The sequence below is a fragment of the Solanum pennellii genome, chromosome 3 (assembly GCF_001406875.1).
Source record: "Solanum pennellii chromosome 3, SPENNV200".
In the NCBI taxonomy this organism is placed as follows: Eukaryota; Viridiplantae; Streptophyta; class Magnoliopsida; order Solanales; family Solanaceae; genus Solanum; species Solanum pennellii.
The window spans coordinates 10,410,230-10,430,425 of NC_028639.1; the positions used below are offsets into that span (position 1 = coordinate 10,410,230).

The following is a 20,196-nucleotide window of genomic DNA, read 5'->3' on the forward strand; positions in this document are numbered from 1 at the left end:
AAGAAAGATCGCAGGGTATTGAAGGAATTGGGTTGGGCTGAAAATTGAGTAATGGACTGATTGAATAACGGAAATGGGCTGCTGGAAAGTGATAAAGAGAAGGCCCAGAACTTGGTCTTGATGGGTTTAAGATGTTGAGGGGAAATTGTAATTAAACAATAAAGAAATTCGATTAAAACTTGAACAAAACGAATTAACATAAATTAATTAATCAGCCTCTTAATCTTAAGAAGTAAAATAATAAACTAATTAATTTTTAAAAAATATAACTATTATATAACTAAACTAATTAACAAAATATTCAATTAAAACAAAAAAATTTTTTAGACGATTTCTGAATAATCATAAAATATACTAATTATATACACAATTATGTAAGTCATATATTTTATCTAAAAATTATAAAAAGGTGACAAAACTAGTTAAAATAACTTGCAAACTATTTTTTTTTATTATTATTCATTTTTTGAAATTTTATAAAACTAATTATTTTAAATCGTTTGAAACTGAAAGGCCCGAAATGATTAATTTTCATTGTGGAGGTCCAAAATTGGGTGTCAACACTTATCACCTTGGAAGTACCCATACATGAATTGTATTAATTCTTGGATAGACTTAATGGACAATCCACACAATACAATGGATTTATAACACTCCTCTTTGGATGTCCATAGATTATATGCCTCATTAAAACCTTACTAGAAAAAACCCCGTGGGAAAAAATTCTAGTGAAAGAAAAAGAGTACACATATCTTTTGATACGCACTATTTGTTGCCTCATTAAAAACCTTGCCAGGAAAATCCAGTGGGACAAAACCTCGGTCAAGGGAAAAAGAATGCAACGCGTATTATACTCTCCCTGATTAAAACATCACTTAATTTCTTCCGACGATGTCTCCAATCTTGTACATCATCTTCTCAAATATTGATATTGACAATGTCTTTGTGATCAAATCACATTCACTAAGTTTTCCATCATTGAATTCATCCTGATATATCATTTTCTGATTTTATGAATATGACGAGGCTTTGAGCTTAGCCAAATTTGAATATCATTCTACTCATCATGACCTCGTTGTTGCAAGTACATTGCTCATTCAAATTTTTTCACATCAATAATCATCTTGTGGACACTTTTATTTGTAGTTAATTAATTGTGATTGGTATATTCTTTTTTCAAGAAAAAATCACACATTTCCTGAATATGGTGGACACACTCTCAACTTACTTCATAGAGCAATATTATTTTTGCATGTAGGATACAAATGATTGCTTCATTGATCACCAAGATATTCTTGTGTCTCCACATGTAATTAATAGCGTGTTTGAGACCAAGCTTTATGCAGATCAGAAAAATATTCTGCATCTGCATAACTAATCAGTTCTGACTTGATTTCCTCAGAATAGAGTAAACCCATGTCTATGGTTCTTCAAGGATATTCAAGTATGAGCTTAACACCATTTCAATGTCCTTTTGTTGGGGAGGAACTGAATCTTGCCAGTTTACTACTGCAAAACACATATTTGGTCAAGTATTGTTAGGAAGATGCATTAGTGCCTTGATTGCACTAAGATATGGAGTTTCATCACCAAGAAGCCTTTCATCCTTCTTTTGAGATTAAACTGAATCATCATTTATATCAAGCAATCTCACAATCATTGGGGTACTCAATGAATGTAATTTATCCATATAATAATTGCATCAAAACTTTTTTATGTATGTTGATCGATGGAAAAATATTTCATTCGTCAAATTCTCAATCTTAGGTCAAGACAAATTTTTGTCTTTCCAGAATCTTTTCACTTTAGATCCCCTTCTCAAATACTCAATAGCTTTTAAAAGAACCTTAAGAGTGTTAGTAATTTCAAGTCATCAACATACAGAATTTATAACAAATTCAGACCATGACCTTTTCATAAAAATTCGAGGACAAATAGGGTCATTCTTTTTGTACCCTTTTCTTCCTTGATTATTTTAATCCATATAAAGATTCTTGAAGCTTTACTGAAAAAATTTCCTTCAAACTTTTATATCCTTCAGACACCTCAATTGCTTCAAGGATTTTCATATAACCTTTATTTTCTAGCTAGACATGACAATTATTTATTATATGCATTCAAGTTTTTCATACGTTGCCAGATCAAAACAAACTTCATTTTATCCACCATAGGAGAAATCATATCTAATAATGTCATGATTTTTGCGACAAACCTTTATGCCCCAAGGCACAAGCCGCACTTGATATCTTACAGTTATACTATCGCATAATAATTTATTTGTACTCCATTGAAATTATACCTTGATTAGTGAACTATCAGTCCAAAATGTCACTTTTCTAAGTGAAACAAAATATATTTGAATTATGCATTTTGCTTGGCCAATCATTTATCTGTCCACACTTTATGACATATTTGAATTCAAGATCATCGTCACAATTTATATCATTGAGTGCTACCTCATATGAAAGATACCATCGACGGTTATTTGATATCGATTCCAACAAGACATAACTTATCGAGATCTCTTCATTTTCATCATTTTTCAGGTACCTTAACCTTTTCCAAGGTTTTATGAAGTGTTATGTCAATGTGCTCTTTTATAGCACTTGCCTCATTATCATGACCATATTGATCATTTGCTTCTCTCCTTCTTCAAGAAATTTTATATTTGGAATCGATTGGTCTATTATACTTCCAGCATATCTTAGACTCTGTCCTTCAAGGACTTCACATTGGAGTATTTGCAGCTGAATTATATCATAGGGTCAGTACATTCATCTGACAATTGATTTGCAACATATGCAAATGAATTATCCCTTGAACTTTAAGTTCACATATTTATTTAACGAGGATCTAGATAATTTATAATTAACCTTACACATAATTTTCAGTTGTCAATCATCTCCCCCCTAATGTTAGAAAATCTAACATTCATCCTAACCTTATTTGGAAATTCATCTTTGTGCATGGTAGAAAAATTAAAATCATAATTGCACATTCAACATTTTAGATGAAAATTATTTGGTTCCTGACCCTGAGCCAATTTTAATAGGGAAACCTTGTTGCCTTGATGCATACATGTGTTGCTACATGTTAAATAAAATTATCTCACACCAAATTTATTTGGGAGTTTTATTCTCATAACCATGATTTAGATATAATTGAAGGCATACAATTTCTGCTAAATCAACCATCATTATCAATATAATTTCATAATTTGAAACTCTGCTCTTAATTCAACAATTCGAGCAAACAACCTTACAAACACCAATTTGTAAGTTGACACCAAATCACATGTGATCATCGCATAGATGCATCTATCATATAGTTGCAAATGATCCACATGGCAGGTGAATGAGCTCATATTCACCTTTTTATATGTTCCAAAAACATCAGGAGATTACAATCCCAACCTTAGCTGGTAAAATGATCATTTTATCAAGAAAACAAGCAACACAAGAGAATTCTTGAAGAATCTTTTATTTCTTCATCATATAATCCACATGAATTCTCAATTACATTTGAATCACATTTAAACCAGAATGGTCAATCAGTCATACCAACTGATTTTTATTTCAGTACACTTATAATTTACTTTTACATGTGATTTCATCAGCATGCCCACGTTTGTGTGCAACAAACAAGAGGAAAAAATGGGTAATATTTTACATAAATAGTTATAACCCGCTTCAATTGTATTAATCTGATGATAATAATTATTTTCATAATTTATCGTCTCAATATTTCTTTTCAATTCATCCGAAACTTAAAAGTTTCTTTTGAGACTTACTACAACCCAATATTATTCCTCTGGTAATAATACAACCCGTTAGAGCTTGCAATTAATTTTGTGTACTATCACAGATTCCATGACACCATCCATATGGTGCACATCTCCTCAAGGAGAAGTTATATTATTATTGTCATGGTCAAAATTATTACGAGCAAGACATGTTTCTTGTTTTACGTTTGTTGTACCATAGGTATACAACCAATGACAAATTTGTATTGCCACAAAATAATATTATTTTTGTCATGGCACAACCTTTATAGGCTAAAGTTTTTCGTTCTTTTGTCCTTTTGGTAGTTCATAAATAAATATACCATAAACATACCACAAATACACGATCATTGACCATTTCTGTCAAATAAAATTTATTTATTCCTCAAACCTCCCGTAGAGATGAGCTATGGCATATATCATTTTTTCTCAAACCTCCCATAGAGGTGAGCTGTGGCATATATCCAACCCATAATGATTTTATCACATCTTGACCCATTCTTTTATAGAATGGCCGAGCATTCACGATACTCATCACAAGTCACATTCTCTTCAAGGAATGAACTAATCAATTATATGTACTTCATAAATTTGCATTATGAGCACATTGTCATGATTTTAAAATTCATCATAGTTTCATGACACACCTCAACATCACTTTGAAAGATCAAGTGTACCATCACTTTATCTTCTTGTTTTTTGATGGAGGATTTATAAACTTGTCAAGTTATTGGGTCGACAACATTCAAAAGTCCAATGACCTTTCATACCATTTTGATAATAAAAATCACCTTCACATTTTAAAGGACTATTTGGAGAATCCATAGTGTTCTTCCTTTTAGAATTATCACAATGATGACTTTTATAATTTCGTCCCTCCACGTCATTATCTATACATTCAATCATCTGTCATCTTTCGAACCTATTATTCGTTGCTACCACATTCATACGATAGAATGGAGCAAATCAACTGGTGGATTTCGAAGTTATCATACATTGCTACCACATTCTTTTCAAAGGAATGAAGCAAATTTAATATGATGAATTTCAAGACTTTTCAGCAAAATATATTATTTTTGCCTTAGTCATCATTTCATCATCACTATGGTGCATTGAGACTCAAACTCATTGTCTTACCCATATAAGGTGTGTTACGCCATAATTTTATGGGACTTGAACCCAATCCTTATCATCGTAGTGCATTAAAACTCAAATTGATGTCTTACCTACTTGGTGCGGTAAAAATTGAATCCACCGTCTTACCCTCAAATATTTTTTTTATTATGGTGCATCCGAACTTTAACCTAATGTCTTACCCTTTTTGGTGCGATGGGACTTGAATCCATCGTCTTACCCTCAACCAACAGTGTAATAGACCGAAATAAACATAACTCACCCTTTGAGTCTTTCAAAACAATCAAAATAATATTCAAGATCATGTTATTAAAATGTTATACCTTCTACCATTTAAGAAATTTTGTACAACATGTCATATTTAACCAATAGTACTATATGTATTTGGTTCCTAATAATTGTTAGTGACCGAACACTATTGTATTCTAAATCATAAAAACATTTTAGAAAATACATACCTGATTTTATGCAAATAATACCTTGATTCTCATAACGAGATCAACCAAAACTTGAGCTACAGAAAAATTAAAACTCACTCTCAATTGGCTAGAGTCTTGTGCTGATAACGTGTTATAAAATTAAGTTCATATCAATATAAGTATAAAGAGAAGAAGACAAGATATAGATATGAAGAAGATAATTTTTCTTCTATTCAAGTGTCTGATTCAAATGATGAGTGATATCTCTATTTATAGCGTTGAGATATCACTCCCAAAATTCATCCAACTAGTAGATACATGCTTATCCCTTAATATTCTTATCACCTTGAAAGCACCATACATGAATTGTATTAATTATTCAATAGAATTAATAGACAATCCACACAATACAATGGATTTATAATAAGTTGTATTTTATTTAAATTTTTGGACTTATGACTTACTTGCTTTATTTGCCTAAATTTATGATCATCCATAGTTACCTAGTAAATCATACTCATATCCTCTACATGATCATGTCACTCTTTTTATCATTTTGGGGTGAGAAAATGAATTTGTGAATTGTGATTAGCATAAAGATTATCCACAAAGTTTTAGTAATTAAGAGTCACGAAATAAGTAATATTCTTCATTTCTAGCGTGATTAACCTATGACTTTGTGAGAATATTATTGATCTAATTTATTTGGTTCATATTATATTTGGAGAATTCATAATAACCTAGAAAATCATACCCATAATCATAAAAGATTCACACCACCTTTTAGGCATTTATAGGTCGCACAATAAATATTAAGGATTTTACAGTTTTTTTATGTGTATTAATCCATAAATATTTTTAAATAGGACTAACTAACAATATTTGGTCTCAGTTTTTCAAGGACCATTTGTATGGGCCTAGTGAGAAATACCTATAGCCTCTACAAGATCCATGCTAACTTTTTAGAATTTAGGGTCATAAAAGATTTGTGATTATGATTGCAGAATCTGTTTGGCCCAAAGATTTTTAGGATCACCTATAATGATTTAGTGAACCATATAAATATCTTCTAAAGGATTCACATGACTTTTTATAGCATTTATGATGTTGATATAAATTTAATATTTCTCATTTTTTTAAATGTGTATTAATCCATGTATATTTGGGAATGTGAATAACCAACTATCCTTTTTTACCTAATTTTTCTGGGAGCATCTGTAATGATCTAGTTAACCATACCTATATGTTTTAGTATTTAGGGGTCTAGAAATAAGCATTCAATATTTTACCAATTTCTTGTATGTGTTTATAAGTACATGAACTTTTGAGAAAAAATATGTCTATTAACATAAACTATTTTTTGAGTATGAGAAATATTTTTCTACCACGAAAAATATTTTTTGAGTATTTGAAAATAGTTTGTCTACATATTTTTTTGGGATAATACTCAATTACCCCCCTAACCTATACCCAAAATTCCTAAGACACACCTTATCTTTGATGAGGTCCTATTACCCCCTCCAACGTTTTTTTAAGTAATTAATTACCACTTTCGTACCTATGTGACAATAATAATCAGAAAGGTTAATGTGTTTGTTCAACACGCGCCGGGCCCCATTTTTGCAGCTTTCTAAAAAGTGACTATCAGCTACTTTTACACTTCCCAAATTCAAAAAAGCTGGCCATTTATATTTTCAAAATTACTTTATCAAAAAGTAGATAAAGGAACAAGGAAAGAAAGAGGGAAAGTTTATTTGTTTTCTTCATTTTCATCCCTTTCATCTTCTTCTTGTCTTTCAATTCACCCATATCTTTTACGTTGTCAACCTTCTCCTTTGAATTGATGTTCAGATTTTCATAACGATTTTGAAGACTTTCACCTTCATCCAAAGGAATTTTCTCAAGTTTTGACTGTTCAATGTTGGAATTATCAAGCTGTTCCAGTTGCATCTTCACACGCTCATAATTTTTTTCTAACTCGTTAATCCTATTCACCAATTTTGGAAGAACAAAACGAGATCTTTCATCAACTCTCTCCGTATCTCTCCATCTAAAGAAATTACAGTTTGTGGCCTCATAGTGAGGACAAGACCAAAATCGTCTTCCGGGATTGCGATTTGACCAAGACGTCTGCATTTGCAGTAAGATTCCATGCTTGCATCGCACTTCCGCGTTAAACATTGAATCGTTCTCATCCATACACAACTTATTCAACTCGGATTTTGTCATAATCCTAACTTTATAAACATTGTCAAAAAAATAAGAATTAATAATCGAGATAAAAAGATGTAAAGAATATATTAAATATTACTTTACCTTTTCAAATCAAGGAGCTATTTAACTTGAATGATAATGGATGGAGCTTCTTTAAAAATGAAGAACCATGAAAATGGGGGTTTTTTTTTTTCAAAAGAGGAAGGCAACTGCTTTAGAGAGAAACATTAATATTTATTTTAGAATTTTTTTCAAATTACTTTGACACGTGGCTAACTTTTATTGGTCATTGTTAGCCAAAATCTTCACTCACGCGCCCTACATGGGTGAATTCACATATATTGCCACGTAGGTACGAAAGTGGTAATTAATTACTTAAAAAAAAAAGTTGGAGGGGGTAATAGGACCTCATCAAAGATAAGGTGTGTCTCAGGGATTTTGGGTATAGTTGGAGGGAGTATTATCCCTATTTTTTTCCGTATTATCAAAATGTCATTGGTAAGATGAAACCTCTTTTAGAAATATTATTCTATAAAAGAATTATAGTGCTTCAATTTCCTTTGATAATCTTTATACAATGTCAAAGTTCATTCTTAGAGGCACCTATTGCAGGTAAAAATTACAAACTTTAAGTCGGTGGACTTTTTTTCTTTCACAATTAGACGTACCCACTTAATATTTAAAATAATAACAATAAAGACACACAAAAAATTGTATAATTTGTTTCTATTTAACAATGAAGTTAATAGAAAATCATAAGTATAACACTGATTTATAAGGTGAAGTTTCATATTCTTCATATCAATTGCATAGTCTACTTTATCCATAGTATGAAACTACAAAAGTTTTTAGCCTACAAAAATCAGTCATAATCAAATTTCATACGGAGTATAAAACCGAAAAAGTTTTTTTTTTAGTCTCTAAATAGAATAAAACATATCCTTATATTACCACATAGATATGCTTTTCTTTTCAAATAGCCTTTCAATATTAAACATTTTGATATATTATCTTATCTATAAAATATGCACATCTCATTCTGCAAACTAAAGAATTCTAAAGGCAACACTATTTTCCAAGGAAAATTCATTCAAAAACATATGGTCTGTGAAGAAACCTTACCCCTAGAACAAGAACCAGGTTCTTGTAGGTTGGTTTAAGACAGAATACAAACACTTATTAAATTAAAAACCTTCCTCAATCAAGGAAGGAAAAACCTTGTTTTATTAATTCAACTAGACGATTTTATGATTACAACTCAATAATCAATAACCTCACCACTACTACAACTCTCGATTAACTATAATCGACTACCTCTACTCTCCAAAAGGCCAAACCCACCTTTTGTTACAAACCTCACCAAAGCTCAACTCTACAAGAAGCCAAACCCACTTCTTGTACAAAGAAACGTAACTAACAACTCAACAATGAATCAAGAAAATAGTTTTACACGTTCAAGACTTTCTAACTCAAGAACTTCTTGAACTTAGCAACACTATCGATCTCAAAGGCTTTTACTAAATGTCTCTCGCTTTTCTCTCAAAGTAAAAGTCGTGCTATTCTCTTCTGCGTTTGATCTTCTTTTATAGAGATTTCTCATGCCTTGAATCCTTATCAAATAAGGTAAGGAAGTTGCAATTATAGTTAAACAAGGAGTACTGATTTTACCTTTTATTGTATAATCCTTTTTCTATACAACTTCCTTACTTAATAAAATATATTAAGGTTTCCTTATTTGTATCAACTTCTATTTTCAGCATCTTTAGCACTTGTACATTTAATTGTTTAATTTTGGCTGCGACAATTAATTCCGATGGCTGCTGGGTGGCTGCGACACTTAATTCCAATGGATAAATCTGGCAAACTCACGTATACATATATGTTGTATTTCTTGTCTATCATCAAAACACCAATTTTATATACTTGTAGAGTTACCAGATTCTATCATATTCCCCCTTTTTGATGAAAACAAACCTGTGTGATGCAACATCATATAATAATCTTCCCCCTTTTGACAAATCAAAAAGAGTTCAATAACCGCAAAACAAAACCAGATAACATCCACAACAACAATTGAAGCTCAGCCAGTTGAGCAAAAAAATATTCTGGAAACACAAATAAAAATATCAACACAAAGTTAATGACTCAAAAGAACCAGGTGCATACAAGGTGCTTTTCAAGCTGAAGATTGACTAGGCTTGGTGGAGGCAGAAGCAAGCATATCAAGTACTCTATCAACCCTTGCATTGTTAGCAAGCTGCTGCTGCACCAACTGATCTTTCAACCGATAAATCTCAGCATTGGAGGTATGAAGTTCAGCACGCAAATTCTGGTTTTTCAATTCAAGAGTAGCATATTTTTCTTCTGCAACTTTAAGGTCCCTCAGTAATTGAGCAACAGGACCAGATGAACGTGGAGAAGCATTAGCAACCTGCTCCGATTCCATGGGAATGCCACAATAAGCAAGAATAGATTGAGTAAACATGTCTGCACGAGTCAAAACCCGTCCTTCTCCCAATGGTACTTCAAACGCATTAAACACTCTGGTTAAAAGATTCCCAAATGCTAATTGATGAGAACCAAGTTGAGGATCAACTATTCTAGCAAAGTGTTTGATAATCAGTGTGGGCCAGTCAATACGTTCTTTACATTCAAGAGCATTCATAAGTCCCATGTCCCTTATAGAAGCAATGTGACGATGGTGACCCCTGGGTAATATTCCTTTGTGTACTATTTGAAAAAGAAGCTTATGAACTGATCTCATGATACCTTTTAACACAGTCTGTGCCTTAGAAGTGACTCTTCCTTGAGAAAACTTTGCTGGAAGACTAGAGTGTTCATAAAAAACCCAATGATAATAAGTAATACCCGCAGATGGTATGTGTAAAATTCCTCCAAGCTTAGTTGCATCAAAAACAATCTCAACTCCCTTCACACTAGAAGATACCACATCCCCTTCCAAGATCTTTAAATTTGTGTAGAAATCTACTACTTCTTGTTCATAAATCAGATTAGGTTCAAGAAATAGCTTCTCCCACCCCTGAAACCGTAGTAACTCACAGACCTGCTTGACTATGTCCATTGATAGGATATCAGGATGAAAAGTTCTACCCCTAAGCACTGTTTTAGTTTGAAAATACTTTCTTTTCCCGACATTGAGAAATTTGTTCACGTTTCTTTTTGCAGATTTTGACTTTGACTGAGGGGTTTCAGAAATTTTAACCTCAGAGCAATCATCAGATTCAGAATCAAGAATCATTGGGGAAACAGATGAGTGAACAGGAGACTTACCCAGACGACGACGCTTTCCACTGGATGTCGCACCACCAGTTGGTTTGACTATATTCGCACTCTGAGTTACTGGTTTGTGCGGACGAACTTGTTTGACTGCAATGTGTTTTCGTGGCCGTCTTGGTTTCTGAGGGTGAAGTGTGCTGAGAAGAATGTCATCAGTGTTTAGTGAATGTGAGGATGGTGGTAGAGGGGAGGCAGGTAGGTTTTGATGAGTGGGCTTCTGAGATGGAGAAGAAGAGAAGTTTTTAGTGGTGGTGATAATGGGTGTTTCTGTGACTGGTGGTAGTGGTGAATCTGTGACTGGTGGTGGTGGTGGTGGTGATATAGGCTGATCTGATTTGGGGAAGATGGAGAAGAGGTAGGCGGTTTGTTGGTGGGTTGACTTTCTTCCCCCTGAGCAGGTACTGTATCAATGGAGGGATTTTCTTCCCCCTGAGAAGGTGATGTATCAATGGAGGGATTCTCTTCTCCCTGAGAAGGTGTATTGTCAGATGAATTTTCATCATCTGAGTATGCAACAAGAGGATTAAACATGGTGATGAAAGGAAATTTTCTGAAAAGTGGAAGAAGAGAAGAAGTTGGTTGCCTGTTGGAAGAAGTGTGTTATTGGGAACGGTTTTTGGTGTTATCTTCGAGGAATTTTAGTAATTATGAGGGATTGACATTGAAGGGACGTGTGCATTGACGGTTGCACCTGCTTTTCAGAGGAGTGGCATATGAGAGAGCAAGAGAAATAGTTTTCCTTTTTTTTTTTTGAATGCTGATTTTCCGTGCTTAGTGTAAAGCAATTTTAAAACAACTAGACTAGACCTGGTTCTTATATCTTGAGGACTTGGTAAGGCAGTAATCAATCCAAAAAAATGAGTCCTAGTGAGAGTCGATTTTTCTGAAATGATTCTCTTCCTAGTGCTTTAGTGAAAATATCAGCAACTTGATCCTCAATTTTGCAGAATGTCATTACTATGTTCCCCTTTTCAACATTATCACGAAGGAAATGATGTCTAATATCTATGTGTTTGGTACGTTTGTGTTGAACCGGGTTTTTGGCCATGTTCATAGCACTAGTATTATCACAAAGAATGGGAATACAACCGATTTTTGTACCAAAATCTTTAAGCTGCTGTTTTATCCAAAGAAGTTGGGCACAACAAGAAGCAGCTGCCACGTACAACCGAATTTTGTTTTCTAGTTGCCCAGGATATTAGATATGGTCCTAAGAAGTGTGCCATTCCAGAGGTGCTTTTTCTATCTACCATATGTCCTGCATAGTCTGCATCAGCAAATCCCTTTAGATTGAATGAGTCTCCAGTTGGATACCAGTACCAGGTTCATTGTGCCTTCTAGATATCGCAGGATTCTTTTGACAGCTTTTAGATGTGATTCCTTGGTACAGGACCGAAAACGTGCACATAGACCAACACTGAAAACTATATCAGGTCTACTGGCAGTAAGGTATATGAGTGATCCAATCATACCTCTGTATCTAGTGTCATTCACTAGTGAACCTGGTTCATCTTTATAAAGTTTTGTTGTTGTCCAAGTGGGTGTGTCATTTGACTTAGCTTCATTCATATCATATTTCTTCAGTAATTCCTTGATGTATTTTTGTTGATGAATTGATGTGCCAGCTGGAGTTTGTTTAATTTGGAGTCCTAAAAAGAAGTTTAGTTCGCCCATCATACTCATCTCAAATTTCACTATTCATTAGTTGAGCAAACTCTACTCCAAGTGAGTCATTAGTTCCTCCAAATATGATATCATCTACATATACTTGAACTATAAACAGATCTTCACCTTGTTTTCGAAGAAACAATGTATTGCCTCTTGTTTATCCATGTGTGAGAAGAAAAGTGGACAATCGATCATACCATGCTCTTGGTGCTTGCTTTAGCCCATAGAGTGTTTTGTCTAGTTTGTATACATGATCAGGGTACTTAGTATTTTCAAAACCAGGGGGTTGTTTCACATACACCTCTTCTTGTAGATAACCATTTAAAAAGGCACTTTTGACATCCATCTGATAGAGTTTAAATTCCATGTGAGCAGCATATGCAATCAATATTCTAATTGCTTCAATTCTTGCCACGGGTGCGAAGGTTTCATCATAGTTTATCCCTTCTTCTTGGTTATATCCCTGTACAACTAGCCTAGGTTTGTTGCGTATGATTTGTCCTTGTTCATCAAGCTTATTTCTAAATACCCACCTTGTTCCTATTACCGTTCTGTTTTGAGGTTTTGGAACCAGGTTCCATATTCTGCTTCTTTCAAACTGATTAAGTTCTTCTTGCATGGCACTAATCCAATCAGAGTCTAATAGTGCTTCTTTTATATTTTTTGGCTCAATCAAGGATACGTAGGCAGAAAAAGCATACATGCTACGTAATTTCGATCTTGTTGAGATACCAGAGTTAAGAGTAGTAGAATGTTTTGTAAAGGATGAGAGCTTTGATGCTTCCAGCTGTGAGTTTGAATGTTGACTGGCTCTTCAGATGCAGTAGGACCAGTTTCAGTAGTAAACTTATCTTCTGTTTCAGGTGTTTTATGAGAGGATATGATTTCTTCTTCCCATATTTTTGGTTCTGATGACCTTGAGCGGGTGACTTCATTCTGTTCATCCTCTGAATTTCCTTCGATTTCACTATTACTTTCATTAAAAACAACATGAACACTTTCTTCTACACGGTTTGTTCTTTTATTAAGTACCTTGTAGGCTTTGCTTTGTGAAGAATAACCTAGAAAAATTCCTTCATCACTCTTGGCATCAAATTTTCCCAAGTTGTCTTTGTCATTGTTGTGTATAAAGCATACACACCCAAAGGCCCTAAGTTGTCCTAAGTTTGGTTTTCTTCCTTTTAGCAACTCATATGGTGTTTTGTTTAACACTGATCTGATCATGCATCTATTTATTAGATAGCACCCTGTGTTTACTGCTTCAGCCCAATAGGATTTAGGAAGTTTGCTTGAGATCAACATTGTTCTTGCGATATCTTCCAGTGTTCTATTTTTCCGCTCAACTACTCCGTTTTGTTGTGGTGTTCTAGGTGCTGAAAAGTTGTGCTCAATCCCGTTTGAAATATAAAATTGTAGGAATTGTGAGTTTTCAAACTCCATCCCATGATCAGATCGGATGCTAATTATTTCTTTGTTGAATTTTTTCTGAACCATCTTTGCAAAGATTTCAAACATAGTGAATGTTTCATCCTTTGTTGCAAGAAACAGTGTCCAAGTGAATCTTGAATAATCATCGACTATTACAAACACATGTCTTTTCCCACCTCTGCTTTGTACACGCATTGGTCCACACAAATCCATGTGAAGCAGTTCTAGTGGCTTGGCAGTACTGACTGTCAACTTTGGTTTGAATGATGATCTCACCTATTTTCCTTGAATGCAGGTTCCACATACTTTGTTGTTACTGAAACTTTTGGTTGGCAGTCCCTTAACCAGGTCCTTAGATATGAGTTTATTTATTGTTGTCATGCTTATGTGTCCCATTCTTTTGTTCCAGAGCATGGAGCAATCAGAAACTGCATTTAGGCACTGAAGAGTATCTTCCTTAGACACAACAATCTTGGCTTTATACACATTCTTGTGTCTCTTACCTAGTAGAACCAGGTTCCTAATCACTGAATTTGTCACTCTGCATTCTTTTTCTAGTAAAGAGTACATTGTTTCCTCTATCACATATTTGAGATACGCTCAATAGATTATGTTGTAGGCCATTCACATAGTATACGTTTTCAATTGCATGAGTATCCATAGACTCAACCATTCCAATTCCCTGAATTTCCCCACTTTTTTCATTACCAAAGGGGACGTTTCCTCCTTTGAAGTTTTTGAGTGAAAGAAAGCTACTTTTATCTCCAGTCATATGTCTGAAACATGCACTATCCAAGTACCATTGCTGTTGCTTCCTTCTCACTAATCCCTGCAGTTAATTTCAGGGGTTAGATTTTGGTACCCAGATCCACTTTGATTTATGCTTAAAAAATGGATGAATAAGATTTTTTCTGGCCCATCTGGGAAGAGATTTGGCTGTAGGGGTTTGTTTTTGTTCATTGGTTTTCTCATGATGAGGTTTTCTTAGATAGTTTAGATTATTGTTATGAGCAATCAATTTTCTTTGACAATCGTAACTTTTATGCCCTACCAGCCCACAGTGCATGTATAGACAATCTATGTTGGGATTTTTAACTTGAGGATTAGTTTTATCAAAACCTATTCCATGTCTCTCAGAAGTACGATTCTTGTGAATGTTGTCAAGCAATATGGAGGACCTGGTCCATCTCATTCCATTCTCAGCTTCAGTTTTAGTCACAAGAAGCTCTTTGGTAAGCTCTTCATTCCTTTTACTTACCAAGTCTAGGTTTTTACTTAGCTCAGTATTTTTGGATAATAGATGAAGATTTTGTTTTTCAAGCTTCTTGTTTTCTTCTCTTAATGATGCATAGTCTTCCATTATCAATTCTCTTTTTGAGTCTATTGTTTTATATGCATCGATGAGGGTGTAGAGTAAAGATTCTAGCTCCCTTTTTGAGTATGAGTTTAAATTGTCTTGTATGTGATTAAGACTAACCTTTTCATTCATATCTTCTTCTTCTTTGTCCTCTTCAGAATCTGACCCAGCCATAAGTGCTAATATGGTTTCTTGGGATCTGCAGGTTTCCTTTTCTTCTTTGGTTTCCACTGCTACTTAGGCGAGAAAATCATAATCATCTTCTTGTTCTAGTGCAAGAAGAGATTTGTTTTCTGTCTCATCATCATCAGATTCTTCATCAGATGAATTCCCCATTGCTGCAAAGGCCTTTTTCATTGAGATATCTGCTTCTTGAGTTGTCATTCTTCTGTTTGAAGGAACAAACTTATCTTTCTTAATGTCTTTTCCCTTCTCTGAGGTTGTCTTTTTCTGCTCTAAGCCCGAAGTGGACAGAATTTGATGATGTGATCTGGACTTCCGCACTTATGACAAACTTGGTCTTTAGTGTTTTCATTGGATTTTTGAGGATTTTTCTTTTGGAATGTTTGTCCTCTTTTCAGCATTCTGGTGAACCTTTTGGTTATAAGGGCGATATTTTCATCCTCAAAATCATCTGATGCAGTAGCCTTCAGAACCAGGTTCCTTTCCTTTCTCTTTCCTCCTATTTATTTTTCTTGATTTTTCTTGAGTTCATATGTGATGAGGTTTCCAATCAACTCATCCATGGCCAGTGCATCTAGGTCGCGGGCTTCAGTGATAGCCTCGACTTTGCTTTCCCAAGTTTCAGGAAGGACACTTAAGAGTTTCCTTACTGCCTTTCCATTGGGAACTATCTCTCCCAAGGAATACATCTCATTGATGATTGAAGTGAACCTGGTATGCATATCTTGTATAGTCTCTCCTTCTGCCATTCTGAATAATTCGTATTGTCTGTTTAAGTTATCAATTTTGGACTTCTTGACTTGCGTTGTTCCTTCATGAGAGGTTTGTAGTGTTTCCCATATGGCTTTAGCATCTTGACAAGACGAGATTCGATTGTATTCATCTGGTCCTATACAACAGATCAGAATTTTCTTGGCTTTGGCATTGTTTTGGATTGCAAGTTTGTCTTCATCATTCCATTTTTTTCTTTCCTTTGGAATTTTGGTGATTCCATCAGTTGCAGTTTTCATAGGTATGGTTGGTCCATCTAGAATAACTCCCCATAGATCAGGATTTTCGCTGATAAGATGATCCATCATGCGATTCTTCCACCATCCATAGTATTTGCCATTGAATAGTGGTGGTCGTGTTTGTGAAGCTCCCTCTTGTGGGGTAGGTGGTGCTGCCATTGAGTCTTTTCAAGGTGTAAATCTTTTATCGAAAAGACCTGCTCTGATACCAATTGAAGAAACCTTACCCCTAGAACAAGAACCAGGTTCTTGTAAGTTGGTTTGAGACAGAACACAAACACTTATTAAATTAAAAACCTTCCTCAATCAAGAAAGGAAAAACCTTGTTTAATTAATTCAACTAGATGATTTTATGATTACAACTCAATAAGCAATAACCTCACCACTACTACAACTCTCGATTAACTATAATCGACTACCTCTACTCTCCAAAAGGCCAAACCCACCTTTTGTTACAAACCTCACCAAAGCTCAACTCTAAAAGAAGCCAAACCCACTTCTTGTACAAAGAAACGTAACTAACAACTCAAAAATGAATCAAGAAAATAGTTTTACACGTTCAAGACTTTCTAACTCAAGAACTTCTTGAACTTAGCAACACTATCGATCTCAAAGGCTTTTACTGAATGTCTCTCGCTTTTCTTTCGATGTAAAAGTCGTGCTATTCTTTTATGCGTTTGATCTTCTTTATAGAGATTTCTCATGCCTTGAATCCTTATCAAATAAGGTAAGGAAGTTGCAATTATAGTTAAACAAGGAGTATTGATTTTACCTTTTATTGTACAATCGTTTTTCTATACAACTTGCTTACTTAATAAAATATATTAAGGTTTCCTTATTTGTATCAACTTGTATTTTCAGCATCTTTAGCACTTGTACATTTAACTGTTTAATTTTGGCTGCGATAATTAATTCCGATGGCTGCTGGCTGGCTGCGACACTTAGTTCCAATGGATAAATCTGGCAAAGTCGTGTATACATATATGTTGCATTTCTTGTCTATCATCAAAACACCAATTTTATATACTTGTAGAATTACCAGATTCTATCAGTTTGCAGACGATATTTTTCCAATGACACATGATAAATATAACTTTTAGAAACTATTTTCCTCCTTAGATAAATAATAAGAAGGTTACGTAGTGTAATCTTTAACTGAAACATCATCAATTCTTCTGGTACATTCTCACTTCAACCTTGCTAAACAATGCATTAAATTCTGGAGAAGTAGTGGATTAATCTTCTACTTCCGTTACTTGTTTTCCTCAATCAGTAGAATACAAGAAATACCAACTGTATAATAATTTCCTTAAGATTGTTGTTCATCCTATATTCCTAAGACCAAAAACATTGAAGAACTTGAGAAAAAAAAGTTTAAATAGTACTAAAAAATTAAAACTAGTAGAGAAAACAGAAATAGAAAAAGATCAGAAACAATGTACCAAATATTTTTGTTAAAGAAGAAAATTGAGTCGACTGAATGCACAGTGTTCCCTTAATGCGAAATTATTCCCCTCAAGTATTCGAGGTTAATGGAATATATATTCTCTCGAGATAGAACGATCTTACTCGCCAGTGTATCGTACCGATAACCACGGTGTAACGAACCACTCCATGATAGTAAAGTGCACTTAGAATACTAGATTTAGTAGTAGTAGAAGAGGTCTAGAAAATTGGTTCTCTTAAAATGAGAAAAAATCCCTCTATTTTTAGACAACAAAGGGTAGTTTAAGAAGGTCCTTATTTTACCTTACCGGAAATATTACAACCCTTTGAAAAAGTCACAATTTTTTGATAAGGTCACAACCTTTCACAAAATTGCAACTCCTCGTAAAAGTCAAATAATAAGTCACTATTATATAATTAATTAATGTGATTAAGTGGTTAGTGTTTATATTGAATAATAATAGTAATGCATGTTAAAAGCTGTTGAAGTTTCTTAGAGAGCACAAAACGGGTGATTAGGTGAGAAGACAATGAGTGATATAGGAAGCATAAGCCCTCATAAGAAATGTATAGACAAAGAAAACTCAATAAGAAATCCAAAATGTTCTCTAGGATACATACTCAAATTGTTCTAAATCACATATTTCGTAGAAGGAAAAAATAAAATGAACAATCTTCCTTCCATCTATTTTTTTGGCGGATAGTGAGCTCTCTGGAGCTCATTATACCTCTGAAGATCAAAATTACGAACTTTCATAAGTTGATTTTGCTTCGTACTGAAACGTGCCTGAAAGAACCCTTGAAAAGAAGGCTTTTTAGAGGTCTTAAGGAAGAAAATATATGTGGTGATGAAATATGTTGATGTGAGATAGAAACAAATTGGTTCCATAACATCCCATGTTAGGTCCCAAAAAGTGAACCTCATAAAAGCTATTGTCTGAATTATAAAGCACCCAAGTCCAAACCACATTTCTTTACGTACTAATGATACTACTTTCTTGTCAATTGATGTTTTTTCCTCCTCCATTCTTTCAAGCTCCTTCATTCTTTCTTTCTCGTGATTTGGTTTGTGCATTCGCATTACTTCTTGCATGGCTTCAACCACCTGTACGTAGATACGGATTTAAAATTTGAAATTTAATACTAATTATCTCAAATTAATATATAATGAATGTTTTACTATATATACAAAAAAATTAGGACTAAAAAGTTAATTAGGGATTTGGGGTATTTGGAAACGGCCCAACTTATCAGTCAAAGGATAGTTCCTTTGACCATAAATTGTCAAAGTATAGTAAATTATAACATTTATGAAATTTCTTTTTTTTTAAAAAAAAATAATTAAAGATTCTAAAGATAATAAGATAAATTAAACCAACCTGATGAGGTCTTAGAAAAACAAAGTTTCCCATAACAATTACATCTCCCGATTCATCCATCTTCTTAGCAAGCTTAAGGCCTTTTTCATCATCCAAATTACATGTTTCCTTACAAATTTTAATAAATTCAGCAAACAGAATCCAACTCTTCTCCATTTTCCTTAGCCTCGTTTTCAACATTTCCAGTTGCACACCTGTCATGGACCCCACATCCAATGACTTGGATTGGAGTGGGGGCCGCGGAAGCAATAGTACCTCATTAATAAACCTCATCTTATCTCTCGAAATAATGTCCATCCCATGTAATTTCTGGCGGAGGTTTTCTCCAATGGCTAGTGACCCTTGGATCTCTGGTGAGGATACCAATGATTGGTAAAGAAAGCGACGTGAATCTGTATTTTTATAGGTGGATTTTGCTTCCGATATGGTTGAAGAAGTAATACGACATGTTAATGTTAGAGATGGAGCACGAAATTTATATGCACTAAAAATGCGTTGTTGTAGTGTTTTCTTGAATGCCATTGATATTTTTGGATTGTGATAAATTAGTTTTGCGTCACAATATATATAATAAAAAATATTAAGAACCTTGTGTGAGGAAGGGAAATGTTTGTGAACTCCACGTTATATATAGGTCTAGGTTCATAATGAAAACACTATATATATTAACGCCATTTTAGGATAATTGGACAAAATTAGTAAATGGAAAAAATTGATGACGTCATAAATATTTAATAAAATTATGGTTACAAGATCGTGTCGCCACATATATCCAAGGTGGCAAAGAGTTGCGGACTTCAATCACTGAGAAATTTAATAAGGGGTTCAAACATAAATATATATTTAAATATTATTTTAATCATGTAAAAAATAATATATG

General features: G+C 33.9%; 1 protein-coding gene across 1 annotated transcript; it reads right to left on the reverse strand.

The window, feature by feature from the left end:
• Window positions 1-18,573: 18,573 nt before the first annotated feature.
• On the reverse strand, window positions 18,574-19,838 carry LOC107013187 (calcium uniporter protein 1, mitochondrial-like). Its single transcript, XM_015213163.2, has 2 exons — window positions 19,317-19,838; window positions 18,574-19,042 (listed from the first exon to the last, which is right to left on the reverse strand). Exons 1-2 carry the CDS (start codon window positions 19,836-19,838, stop codon window positions 18,623-18,625), a joined length of 942 nt encoding a protein of 313 aa, XP_015068649.1. The 3' UTR covers window positions 18,574-18,622.
• Between the last annotated feature and the right edge of the window lie 358 nt (window positions 19,839-20,196).

Coding starts and splice junctions, on each gene's coding strand:
- LOC107013187 (XM_015213163.2), bottom strand. CDS start 19,838: ATGGCATTCAAGAAAACACTACAACAACGCATTTTTAGTGCATATAAA. Junction 19,043..19,316: donor TTTTTCTAAGACCTCATCAG/GTTGGTTTAATT, acceptor ATCTACGTACAG/GTGGTTGAAGCCATGCAAGA.